Source organism: Notechis scutatus, chromosome 12 (genome assembly GCF_049901735.1).
Source record: "Notechis scutatus isolate UNSWTSFEM ecotype Mainland chromosome 12, rNotScu1.2, whole genome shotgun sequence".
Classification (NCBI taxonomy): Eukaryota; Metazoa; Chordata; class Lepidosauria; order Squamata; family Elapidae; genus Notechis; species Notechis scutatus.
The window spans coordinates 15,423,679-15,436,332 of record NC_142020.1 but is presented as its reverse complement, the minus strand read 5'-3'; the positions used below and the strand labels follow the sequence as shown (position 1 = coordinate 15,436,332).

At 49.7% G+C, this 12,654-nt stretch overlaps 1 protein-coding gene across 2 annotated transcripts in view; it reads right to left on the bottom strand.

Annotated features, from left to right (window-relative positions):
• Nucleotides 1-3,166: 3,166 nt before the first annotated feature.
• INTS1 (integrator complex subunit 1) overlaps nt 3,167-12,654 on the bottom strand; it is a 41,064-nt gene continuing 31,576 nt past the window's right edge. For both annotated transcript variants that reach the window (XM_087942230.1, XM_087942229.1), the window contains exons 37-47: nt 12,324-12,550; nt 10,879-11,002; nt 9,883-10,016; nt 8,829-9,021; nt 7,842-7,969; nt 7,259-7,371; nt 6,513-6,626; nt 6,188-6,258; nt 5,706-5,797; nt 5,394-5,503; nt 3,167-3,812 (exon numbers count right to left, since the gene is read on the bottom strand). In XM_087942230.1, coding sequence (XP_087798356.1) covers nt 3,697-3,812; nt 5,394-5,503; nt 5,706-5,797; nt 6,188-6,258; nt 6,513-6,626; nt 7,259-7,371; nt 7,842-7,969; nt 8,829-9,021; nt 9,883-10,016; nt 10,879-11,002; nt 12,324-12,550 — 1,422 coding nt within the window. In that variant the 3' untranslated portion in view covers nt 3,167-3,696. The remainder of the gene's footprint in view (nt 3,813-5,393; nt 5,504-5,705; nt 5,798-6,187; nt 6,259-6,512; nt 6,627-7,258; nt 7,372-7,841; nt 7,970-8,828; nt 9,022-9,882; nt 10,017-10,878; nt 11,003-12,323; nt 12,551-12,654) is intronic.

The following is a 12,654-nucleotide window of genomic DNA, read 5'->3' as shown; positions in this document are numbered from 1 at the left end:
CTGATCGGCTGGGTCTCCTTGGGTTGCCCTGCACAGGAGAACGGAGCTGGAAAGCAGGTCAGTGGGGTGGGAAGGGGTTTTCGGCAGGATTCTTCCCCTGCCACTCCCACCAAGCCACGTCCACAGAACGCCACAGCCACAGAACACCACGCCCACCAAGCCACGCCCACCGCTGATCGGCTGTGTCTTCTTCGGTTGCCCTGAACAGGAGAACGGAGCAGGAAAGCAGGTTAGTGGGGTGGGGAGGGAACGGGGATCTCGCAGTGTCCTTCCCCTGCCACGCCCACCAAGCCACACCCACAGAACCAGTAGTACAATTTTTTTGAATCCCACCACTGAGTGGGCCAGTTATCTGGAGCCCCACTTCCTGCTCCGAATTCTGGCCGAATAAGTGAAGCAGGCCGAACGCAGAGTCCAGCAGAGGGGCTGGCAAACTCCAGAAAACTGATGCTCCCTTTTTTGGACACAGCCGGGGTCCCCCTGCAGATGTTCGAATAAGGCTGTAATATTTCGTTGACAAATAAAATACCAGAAGCTGCTAAGTCTCTGGAGAGACACCCCTCCTCCATCCTATCATATTCCTCTTCTGGATAAGCCAACTGATACCTTCTCCGTGTTTTTTGGACTACAATTCCCCGTATCCTTTGGATATCGTTGCCCCGGGAGAAACTCATGGGGTCCAAGCATCCAGACACGGGTTGCCAACTCCTGTTTTTAAATTATTGGCATTTGGGGGTGGGGGGGAGAGGCACTAATCTACCTATTTGGAACCTTCTGGTCAGCTGTACTGGCTTTCCTAGGATTCCTCTCTCAGCTTGGAGGCAGAAGGATCTGCCCAAGATGGTCAAAAAAGTCAAGATGGCAGCCCCAAGAATATAACCAAAGCTCTGGCCTTGTTTTCACGCAACTCGCCAACGGTTGGACTGGGTTGAGGCAGCTTATATGAGCCCCTCCAGATTCACTGGGGGTCCTGTTTCGCTTCAGCAAATAAATCAATAAATTTGCACAATAAATGTGCTAATAAAAACCTGCGAGGAAGCCATCAAATGCAGAGAGAGAGAGAGAGAGAGAGAGAGACTCCTTTCGTGCAGGGCTTCGCAGATGCAAATTCGCGTGAGATATGCGGGGGCCCAACACCCCACCCCACCCCCCACAAAAAAAAACCCATCACGGATGCAGTTCAAATCCTGGAAGACAAGTTCTGCAATTGGAATAAATTATGCCTGGGGAACTCTTGAAAGTGTTGCACCTTATTTGAAATTCTACACTCTGATTCTTCTACAGAATCAAGAATATTATAAATAATAAAGAATATGGCATTAATATTCTAAAAATATTCTAATCTGTTGTTCTATTTTATTCTGAATTCCATTCCATTCCATTTTCTATTCTATTCTAATCTTTTTCGTATTCTATTCTATTCCATTCCTCCTATTCTATTCTATTCTTTCCTATTCTATTCTATTCTATCCTATCCTATTCTTTCCTATTCTATTCTATTCCATTTCCTATTCTATTCTTTCCTATTCTATTCTATTCTATTCTATTCTATTCTTTCCTATTCTATTCTATTCTATTCTATTCTATTCTATTCTATTCTTTCCTATTCTATTCTATTCTATTCTATTCTATTCTATTCTATTCTTTCCTATTCTATTCTATTCTATTCTATTCTATTCTATTCTATTCTATCCTATTCTATTCTATTCTATTCTATTTCTATTTCTATTCTATTCTTTCCTATTCTATTCTTTCCTATTCTATTCTATTCTATTCTATTCTAAATATTTTCCCTAGGAATCCTGCAAAGAAGGGAGACAAGATGGAAGGAATTAAATTCAGATTCCATCCCTGAAGCCCCATTTCTGCAATTGGAATCAATTAAGAAGCCCTGAGTAATTTTTGTTTTTACCATATTCGGACTTCTTCACTGATGCTTCCAACTTGGAACTATTTTCCCCAGGAATTCTTCAAAGGGGGGGAGGGGGAGGTTGGGAGAGAGAAACGAAGCAGCTGAATTCCAGCCTTTTTTCTTTTTCTTTTCCCCTCCCCGATTTTCTCGGAAAGCAAACCGAGCCAGGCGCCAAGACAGCAGCGCTCACAAATCTGGCCGGTCGTTGGCCCGAGTCAGCGCTTAAAAGCCACTCGGTGGCTGGTTAAGCCAAATTCATCATCCTTAAGCTGCCCGGGGGAAACCACTCCGTGATTAGCCTCGGATTTCATTCCAGGCCCTCTGTGGCCACTAAAGCCACGTGCTGAAGCCGAGGCGGCCGAATATAAACGGTTTGTTCCTTCTCTCTCCGGAGGTGGAAGCAATTTCCGAGGTGAGAAGCTGGTGGCTTGAGGGGGATTTTGAAGCTCTGGCCGAAGTGGAGATGGAGAGAGAGAGAGAGAGAGAGAGGCTGGGAAGGCCAGGCACATCCTTCTGGGAGCCTCACCTGGCCCTCCCCAAGGTGCCTCAAGGGCAGCCAGTGGGGCAGTTGGCTCGCCCGGTGGAACAGATTGGAGATCCATTTGTTCTGAAATAGCAGCATAGGGTTTCCTGCTTAAAGCAGGGGGTTGGACTAGAAGACCTCCAAGGTCCCTTCCGACTCTGCAGCTCTATTCTAAGATAGAGTGCCCCTAAATAAGGGTGCTCCATCTGCTATGGTGACAATTGGCTAATTCCATCTCTTGGGGTGGTGGGGGCAGGTTTTACTTTTGGCACAATGGATTGTTACTAGTAATTCTTCCCAATTGACTCCTCATACTGTCCTCGACTCACAACAGTTTCATTGAGTGACCATGACTTCAAGTGACTTAGGACCGTTTCTCAGCTAGGACCTTTGCGGCAGCCCCACGGTTTCACGTGATCAAAACCGACTGACTCATACTTACGACCGTTGCTATGCCCCAAGGTCACGCCATCCCTCTTTTGTGACCTCTGGCAAGCGAAGGTGGATGGGGAAAAGCCCGATTTCACTTAACAACCGGGTCATTGGCTTATCGAATGCTGTGATTCGCTTAACGACACGAGGCCGAGGAAGGCCGTAAAACGGGGCGAAACTCACTCAGCAAGTGTCTCACTTAACCACATGTTGGTCTCAGTTGTGGTTGTAAGTTGAGGAGGACGATCCGTATTATTTAGCCGCAATGGAGCAAAGCCAAAAAAAAACCCAGCGGAAAATCAAAAGGAAGAGTTGTATATTTTTGGAAAGAGCACGAAACACAATGTTTTAATTTAAAAAAAGGGGTAAGAAAAGGAGACCGTTTGGATGTTCTACTGCCGAAGTTTCCAACCTTGGCCAACTTTTAAGTCTTGTGGCCTTCAATTTCCCGAATTCTTGGAGTTGAAGCCCACAAGCCTTTAAAAAGTTGCCAAGGTTTGTTACCCCTGTCCTATGGGACGGAATCTGATCCCCAGGAAGGGTTTAACAAAGCACCCCCAATATTATTATTTTTTAAAGCTCCGTATCCTCAAAATAAAATCACTCCTCCTGCTCGACTTGTGACCACCGTGGATGAAGGAATGTGAGGACGGGGAAACGTCTTCCTTCTCGATCAAGCCAGGATCCAGAAGGGAAACACATTCCTGGGATCCTTCCAAGTCTCTTCTTCCATCGGAGAAGTTCCAGCTCGTGGATGTTGGTCTTGTCCACAGAAGGGCTGGCCGGCCACCTGAGACAACGTCCGCCTTTGGATCTGCTCCTCCACCCTTCACATCATGGCCTCCATGTGCAAAATCTTCAGGGCTTCTGAGATCTGGGTGCTGGTGTCCATCTGTCCGTACATGCCCACCAGGAAGGCCCTCTGGAGCAGGGCAGCCGCGTGTTCTGGGACCGGGAGGGAAGAAGAGGGGAAAGGAAAGGTTAGGGAAATAAGAGTGAAACGAAACACCTGAACGCTCCTCTTTTAGCTCAAGGGTGTCTCTCCTTAGGATATTCCAAGGCGCCTGGGATGGTCTCCCCACAGGTGCAGCAGAAGCAGTTAGATGGCTACCTCCGGGAGGTAACTGAGTTGTAACGTGGGACACATTGCAATTCTATGGCTTCGTTTGGTGGTGGTTTTATTATGCTTTTATCTTAGTTTAAATTTTTATCTCCTATATTGTATTAGCCACATATTATATACCTCTCTCTCTCTCTCTCCTTCTCCATTTATCTATCATCTACCTCTATTTCTATCTATCTCTCTATCTCTATCTACCTATCATCTATATTTCTCTCTCTCTACCTATCTACCTATCATCCATCTATCTCTGCCATCTATCTCTCTACCTACCTACCTATCATCTATCCATCATCTACCTCTATTTCTCTCTCTCCCTATCATCTATTCTCTCTACCTACCTACCATCCATCTATCTACTTATCATCCATCTATTTACCTATCATCTACCTCTATTTGTATCTATCTCTCTATCTCTACCTATCATCTATATTTCTCTCTCTCCCTATCTACCTATCATCCATCTCTGCCATCTACCTACCTACCTACCTACCTATTATCTATCTATCCATCCATCATCTATCTCTATTTCTCTCTCCCTATCATCTATTTCTCTCTCTCTCTATCCACCTACCTACCTATCATCCATCTATCTACTTATCATCAATTTACCTACCTATCATCTACCTCTATTTCTATCTCTCTATCTATCTACCTATCATCTATATTTCTCTCTCTACCTTCTTATCTACCTATCATCCATCTACCTATCATCCATTTATCTCTCCCATCTATCCAGCCATCCATCTATCATCTACCTTTATTTCTCTCTCTCCCTATCATCTATCTCTTTCTACCTATCTACCCATCACCCATCTATCTACTTATCATCCATCTATCTACCTATCTACCTACCTACCTATCATTTACCTCTATTTCTCTCTACCTATCATCTATATTTCTACCTACCTACCATCTACCAATCATCCATCCATCCATCTACCTACCTACCTAATCTATCATCTACATCTATTTCTCTCTCTACATACCTATCATCTACCTGCCTACCTACCTGTCCGTTCATCCATCCATCCATCCATATATCCTAATGCTTTATTTAAACTAACTTTGTATATCAGTGATTGCATAACATCCGTAAAGGCCATACGCTAAATAAATAAATAACTCCTCCTTTTAAAACAAGAATCGTTTACGACCGATGGATCACAACCGTTCAACGTTACGACAGACCTGCCTTTATTAACTGATGCATGGTTTATCCCAATGCTGTATTTCAGCATTTTCTCTCCCCCCCCTCCCCCACCTCAAGCCTTCCACTATTCTAGATAACAATTCCCATTACCCAGATGATTGATGGTGAGGGATTATGGGAGCCACCTTCTCTTTAGGACCCCTTTGCAAGGCTGGGGTTTGGGGTGCCAGGTCAGGTGAGAGCCTGGACTCACCTTGGCAGAGCAGGGTGTATTCGGGCAGGTTTCTCAGGGCGGTCTGGACGACTTCGAAGTCGCAGCTGCCAAGGCAGTACATGAAGGTGGGCAGGAAATCGGCCGCAATGCTGCAGGTTTGAAAAAAGGAAAGGAGGAGAGAGAAAGAGACGTACACAAAAAAAGAAAAAGGAACCGAGGAGGGTGAGAATCAACCTTTGCTACCTCAGGCCGGCCAGGCGGAGGGTTAGAGGTCTTTTCTGGGGCTGGGGGTTCCTCCTCAGAGCTGAGCCCTGACCTCCTCTTAGCCCCCTCCCCTCTGGGCCCCAGTACCTGGGATTATTCTGAATGGAGCGCAGAGCGAGGTTGAAAGCCAGATTCCGGCAAGTTTCCTCTTCGGAGTTCATCAGTTTTTGCAAGTGAGTCTGAGAAGGGCAGAAAAGGGAGGGAGGGAGGGAGGGGGGAAACACCTGGTGAGCATGCCAAGGCCAAGCCCTTGTGCAGAGTTCTAGGGAAGATCATCAGTGTTGACAGGAGGGGATTCTTGGATTGTTTCAGTACCCAACTAGGTAACATCATGTGCTAGAAGAAGTTTGCAGAAAGGAGGAGGAGGGGAGGAGGAGGAAGAAGAGGAGGAGGAGGACGACTGTTGGGTCCTTACAAGACAACTCAGGGAAGATCAGTTGGGGTGTGTGGTTTTCAGTTTTACCAAATTCTGTTACCCCTACCAAAACTGCCAGGGACCGGGGATCCCACAGGAGAAACCCCCAACAAAAAACAGAGGAGGAGGAGGAAGAAGAGGAGAGTTGACCTACAGAGAAAAAAGCAAGGATTTCCGGCCTCCGCCGAGCCATCTCGTCGATGTCGGTCAGAACCTCCAAGATATCTAAGAAATGGAAGGGAAAGAAAGGAACAATTTGAAAGCGATAAAAAAACAAACAAAGAAAATGGCAGGGAGGGGGCAGCTGTCGATTCACAGGCCTCTTTGGGATGCTCAAAAAAAAAAAAAAGGTGCCAATTTACAATGGGGCTGTAGACAGACTTCATCAAGGCAGCGTTTGTCGACCTTGGTTGTTTTAAGAGGTGTGGACTCTTAAACTCCCAGAATCCCCCAGCCGAGCGGGGCTCGCTTTGACTTACCCTCGACGTTCTGACCCCTGGACAGGCTCTTCATGTAGGGGGCCATTTCAGCGGGGGTGAGTGGCGTGAAGAGGGAGACGCTGACCAGGGGCAAAGATCCAGCTGCGGCCTCATCTGAAACCACACGACGGTATAGAAGTCTAAGGGCTACCGCAGGCTGACTCTGCCCACTGCCAGCAGTTTGATCCTGACTGGCTCAAGATTGATTCAGCCTTCCGTCCTTCCAAGGTCGGTAAAATGAGGACCCAGATTGCTGACTCTGTAAACCGCTTAGAGGGGGCTGTAAAGCAGTATATAAGCCTTAGGGCTGTTGCCCTCCCTCCCTCCCTTCCTTTCCTTCCCTTCCCTTCCCTCCCAGAGGTTAGAATGCAGTATTACAGGCTAACTCTGCCCACCGCCAGAGGTTCGATCCTGACTGGCTCAAGGTTGACTCAGCCTTCCATCCTTCCAAGATTGGTAAAATGAGGACCCAGATTGCTGGGGCAAGAGGCTGACTCTGTAAACCGCTTAGAGAGAACTGCAAAGAACTGGGAAGCGATATATAAGTCTATGGGCTATTGCTAGGTACTTCCTAGAGCAACTAACTTCCACTCCACTGTACTGGTGAGGGATCTGGTTTGTACACAAACCAAGTGTCCTTCGATCACTCAAGAGCTCCACTGGCAAATCCACCAGGGTTATCTGCTTTAGAACCAACGAGGTGACTCACCTCCCAACCATCTGCCCACAAAGACTCCGAGACTCACCGTTCTTTTCATCTTCAGCTCCCCGATCCGAAGCGCCAGCCCGACTGGGCAGGCTGAGACCAGCCAGAAGAGATTTCAGCATCGCCAGGTCGTTGTTGTCCGAGGAAAGGTCACTGCAGAGAAGCCAAAGGTAAGCGTGGAGGCCTTGAGCAAAACTGCCCCAGCTCTTGGGCTTAGCCTGTCAGCTTTGGGAGCTCCCACACTGCCACATTTTGAGCATTGCAAAATGGGAGGGGGGAATTTCTTGGACTGTATGTGGTTAGACATAATAGCATTCTTTTTCTAAGTCAAGGTCATGTTAATTCTGCACCTGGGTGAGGGGAAGTCTCATTGGGATGGATGGTGATTGGGGCATGTGATGCGATGATGGGGGCAGGGGGTGGATTTGTAGTTTTTTTTTCTTATTGCAAGGAAACCCAGAACTTTCAGATTTGGGATTCCCCAGATGTGCCAGTTTACTATCCAAATAAAAAAAAGAACTTTTGAGAAGATGCCTGTCTCGGAGTTACTGGTTGGAGTGGAGGTTTTCTGGAATGCGGACACAGCCCTCAACGCCCAACTGGGACCCAGACAGGAGACTTACTGGAGGGGACTGGAGTGCTTCTGCAGGAAGGAGACGGCGGCCGGAGCATTGGAAGTGATGTACTTGTGAATGAACTGCACGAATTTGGTGATGAAGCAGGCCAGGTGGCGAGAAGACTTCCGGTAGCTCTGAAGCAAAAAAAGAAAGACCGAGCGCAGGTGAGGGGCCTCTGAAGCAACCTGGGGAGAACTTAGCTTCTAGGATCTTCTCAGGACTGTCCCACACAGACAGACAACCTGGGTTTGGCCTGGACCACTTCTGAGGAACCTTGGTTGGGTGCAGAATGTCCGCCTTTTTAAGACTGAAACCCGTTTCTGCAAAGAGAGGTGTCCCAAGTCCTGCTCAGAAGTAACCAGGATTCCCGGCTTCTATGAACTTTGCCTAAGAAATTGGAAGAACTGTGGGAGGTCAGGCCAGGTGCCCTTCTGGGGAGGCCTTGGTGCTATCTCAGCTTGGCTCATGTGATTTCTATGGTTTATGGTGTTGCTTAGTGGGGTCATGAAAGGTCCGCAAGAAAACCACCAAACTCAGAGAGCACTAAGGACCCCATAGTCCTCCTCCTCCCCTTTTCCTCCTCCTTCTCTTCCTCTCCTTTTCCTCTTCTCCGTCTTCTCCTCCTCCTTTCTCTTCTCCTTCTCCATCCACAACCCCACTCCTCTCTAGCACTGATAATATTCCCTAGTTGGATCATGAGAACCACCAAGCTCAGAGAGCACCAAGACCCCCACAATTCGACCTTGAGCCCCAGAGATTCTCTTCCAAAGGTCGTTCTAGAACAGCAGCCAGATAAGTCTGCCCCTGGACCTGCTCAGAGCTGTCACCCAGTCCTGCTGGAGACGATGCAGCAACCTTCTGGGTGATTGTCCCAGGTGGGCTCCTGGGACGGTACTCTCTGCTATCCTGGCGCAGGTGTTTGTGTCTGTCTGTCTGTCTGTCTGTCTGCAGGATGTAGCCCACCCCTTCCCAAAGCCGCAGCCCCTCCCCTACCAGAAGCAACTGAATGAAGGAAAGGAGACAGTCCCACATCGCCCCCTGGTGCTCGTTCTGGAAAACTTGAGGCTGCAGGAGCTCCAGAATGCCGAGCACGTGAAGGAAGAAGGCGAGATGCTTCTGCTGGCGGAATTCCTGGAAATTGAGGTGGATCCGGCCATGCAGCAGAGCAGCAATCATCGGCAGGTGCCTGGGAAGGGACACGGGAGGAAGAGGAGCCACCTTAGGAGGGGAGGGCACACTGTGCCGTGGAGTCGGATGGCTAAGTTTGATAATAATAATAAAAAAAAGAAACCACTGCAATCTCAAAAATATCTGGAGCGCCGCTTGAACAAAATCCCCATCAGTATTTTTGTTGACAAAACCGCCATCGGTCGATTGCAAAAGGCCGCTTGACTCGGAACAGCTTACATCCTGCGATGAGACCCTTGATCCCATCAAACATCCACACCTGCCTAGCATCCCAGTTCCTGGGAAGGCCTTTGTAGGTGGACCAAAGTGCCAAATCCAGTCTAAACGTCTGGCTGGCTGTGTGACAAACCATAACAATAGACAATTGACACCATCGGCATTGACAAAACCCACATCAGTCAATTGCAAAAGGCAGCTTGAACAGCTTACATCCTGCGATGAGACTCTTAATTCCATCAAACGTCCACATCGGCCTATCCCAGGCCCTTGGCAAGGACTCGATACGTGGATAAAACTATGCAAAATCCAGTTTAAACATCTGACTGGCTGTGCGACCACTCATAATAAAAAAATGTGTGTGTGGGGGGGGGAGGAGTTCCTTTTTTTTTTTTAGCTTTCCTGCTCTTTCACACATTCCAAGATCCAAAGAAAGGGGAGGGTTCCGGCTTGGAGCAGAAAGGACAAAGTCACACAATCACACACACACACACACAAACACACCTGCAACCTGAAGATGCTAACAGGACTGAGTGGGGGTTGCGACTCTGGAAGCAGCAGAGGTAATGCCTCCCTTTGGTCTTTGTGTGGCCAAAAACTCTTGCAAAAAAACCAACCCCCAATGTGCCAAGGGGCCACGCACCGGAGCAGGAGGATGGGGTGAGCCACGGCCAGCTTCCGACATGCCATATTGGCGTCCCAGAGCCGGCCTTCGTTCATCTTCACATCGCCGGCATCGGCCAGGAGGGTGATGAACCGGTGGATCAGGCTGTCCAGCTGCAGAGACACGGTCGCGTTAAACAGGTAACAGGTAAGAACAAAGTGGAGCAACGACTGGATGGCCTCCTTTTACTGGTCCACAATGGAAAGCGTCCTCCCACATTGCACGACGGTGTGGTATACTGGCTTGAGAGCCGCAGGCAGAAAGACGCTACAGAGGGTGGTGAGCACAGCACAAAACATTGTGAGCTGTTCCCTGACACTGCTAGATGACCTCGCTAGGGCTCACTGCCTTAGAAGAGGGAGGAAAATCCTCAGGGACCACTCACACCCTGGTCAGCCCTTCTTCACTCTCCTACCGTCGGGTGGGAGATAGAGAAGCAGAGCCAGCCGCACCAACAGGCTGAAGAACAGTTTCTACCCGTGGCTGTCAAGACTCCTGGATGGAAAATAACTTCATGTCAACATAGTAAGACAGACTTGCCCAGGGCGTTGTGCAATAAATTCACATGATGCAATAAGACTGTGTTTTTGTTAGGAAGATTCACTGGGTTAGGGACTTTCTGTCTTCGCTGTGAGTTGTGTTGGGTGTGTGTGTGTGTGTGTGCACGAAGGGAGGCTCAGCCAATCTCATTGTACACCTTGTACTCTTGACAATAAAGGTCGATCGATTGATTAACCCAGGGCTGTCCAACCTTGGCGACTTTTACTATTATTACCTTTACTGTCAGAGTTAAGGGTGGTGAACTGCGGCTCCCAGAATTCCCCAGGGTCTGTAGATATTTTCACAGCCCTCTTTTTGACTCTCACAGCCCTCCTGGGAAGGAGACGGTGACTTCTAAACTTGGGGAGAGCAACACAAAAAAACCCCGCAGGACTCCGTTGCCCAAACTTCTGTGCCCAACCAGAGCAACGTTACCTTGCAGAGGCTGCTGTCGGTGGCCCCTTCGCAGGACAAGAGAGTCTCGGGCCTCGGTACCAAGAGCTCCGGCAGCTGAAGGTACATTTGTAGCAGGAGATCTTGGCACTGTCTTCCCATGGAGCTGAAACGAGAGGGGAGGGTTGGAGGGGAGCGCTTCCGGCAAATCAGCACGGAGCTTGCAGATTTTAGCAGCGCTGCCGCTCCCGTCCAAGGTCGAGTTCGGCTGCTGGGTTTTGCAAAAAACGGGACATTTATTCCCTTGGAGGCCAAAGAAGGGATTCCAAACACATCTGGACGGAGGACCGCAGAAGGATCAGACAGCAGTTTTGGGATTAATCAGCTGCAGCCCAGAATAGGCCGCCTCGGAGAGGATTTCAGAGAGACATAGAGAGTCACTAAGTCCAGATAACATTCAGAAGACTCAGGTAGATATGAGGAGGAGGAGGAAGGGGAGAAGAAGGGGAGGAGGGAGAGGAGAAGGAAGAAGAGGAGGAGAAGGGGGAGGAGAAGAGGGAGAGGGGGAAGAAAAAGGGGAGGAGGAGGAGAGGAGGAAGAGGAGAGGGGGAGGAGGAGGAAGGGGAGGAGAAGAGAGAGAGGAGGAAGAGGGAGGGGAAGGGGAGGAAGAGGAGAAGGGGAGGACGAGGAGAGGGCAGGGGGAGGGGAGGAGGAAGGGGGAGGAGGGGAGGAGGAGGAGAGGAGAAGGAAGAAGAGGAGAAGGAGAAGGGGAGGAGGAGAAGAGGGAGAGGGGGAAGAAAAAGGGGAGGAGGAAGAGGAGAGGGGGAGGAGGAGGAAGGGGAGGATAAGAGGGAGAGGAGGAAGAGGAGGGAAAGAGGGAGGAAGAGGAGGAGAAGGGGAGGAAGAGGAGGGCAGGGGAGGGGAGGAGGAAGGGAGGAGGAGGGGAGGAGGGAGAGGAGAAGAGGAGGAGGAGAAGGGAGGAGGAGAAGAGGGAGAGGGGGAAGAAAAAGGGGAGAAGGAGGAGGAAAGGAGGAAGAGGAGAGGGGAGGGGGAGGAAGGGGAGGAGAAGAGGGAGAGGAGGAAGAGGAGGGGAAGAGGGAGGAAGAGGAGGGAGGAAGAGGAGAGGGCAGGGGGAGGGGGAAGAAAAAGGGGAGGAGGAGGAGGAAAGGAGGGAAGAGGAGAGGGGGAGGAGTAGGAAAGGGAGGAGAAGAGGGAGAGGAAGGAGAGGGGAAGGGGGAGGAAGAGGAGAAGGGGAGGAAGAGGAGAGGGCAGGAGGAGGAGGAAGGGGGAGGAGGAAAGGAGGGAGGAGGAGGAACAACAGGAGATTCAGCTCAATCAGACTTGCAAGACTCACTTAACCGTTGCCCATCTCAACAGTTGTCAACCTTCCGCAGAAAGGGTTTCCTGTTCTGGTCTCCCGACACGCCAGTCGAAACAGCCCACTCCCCTTCATTTACTTATGGGATCTCAGTTCAAGGCAGGCCCACCTCTTTCCCCACTTCTGGATGGAGGAGATCAGGTGCTCGGTGACTTTCTGGATCCTCCGCATGTTCCCATGGCAGCAACTCAGGAGCAGCGGCAGCCGGGACTGGGTGACCGAACAGCCGGTCTCCTTGGGGTTCGTGGATCGGCTTTCCGATTCCGCCAGGATGAGCTCCACCAAGCTCAGCAGTTCGGGGCTCTTCAGGCGCAGCACGAACTCTTCTCGGCGTTTCTACCCCGCGGCCAGAAGGGACGGATCAGGCCGGATCGGTGCGGGAGATCCGAACGGATCCAATGAAGACTCAGTTCGGACCAAAACAAAGTCAATGAACTGGA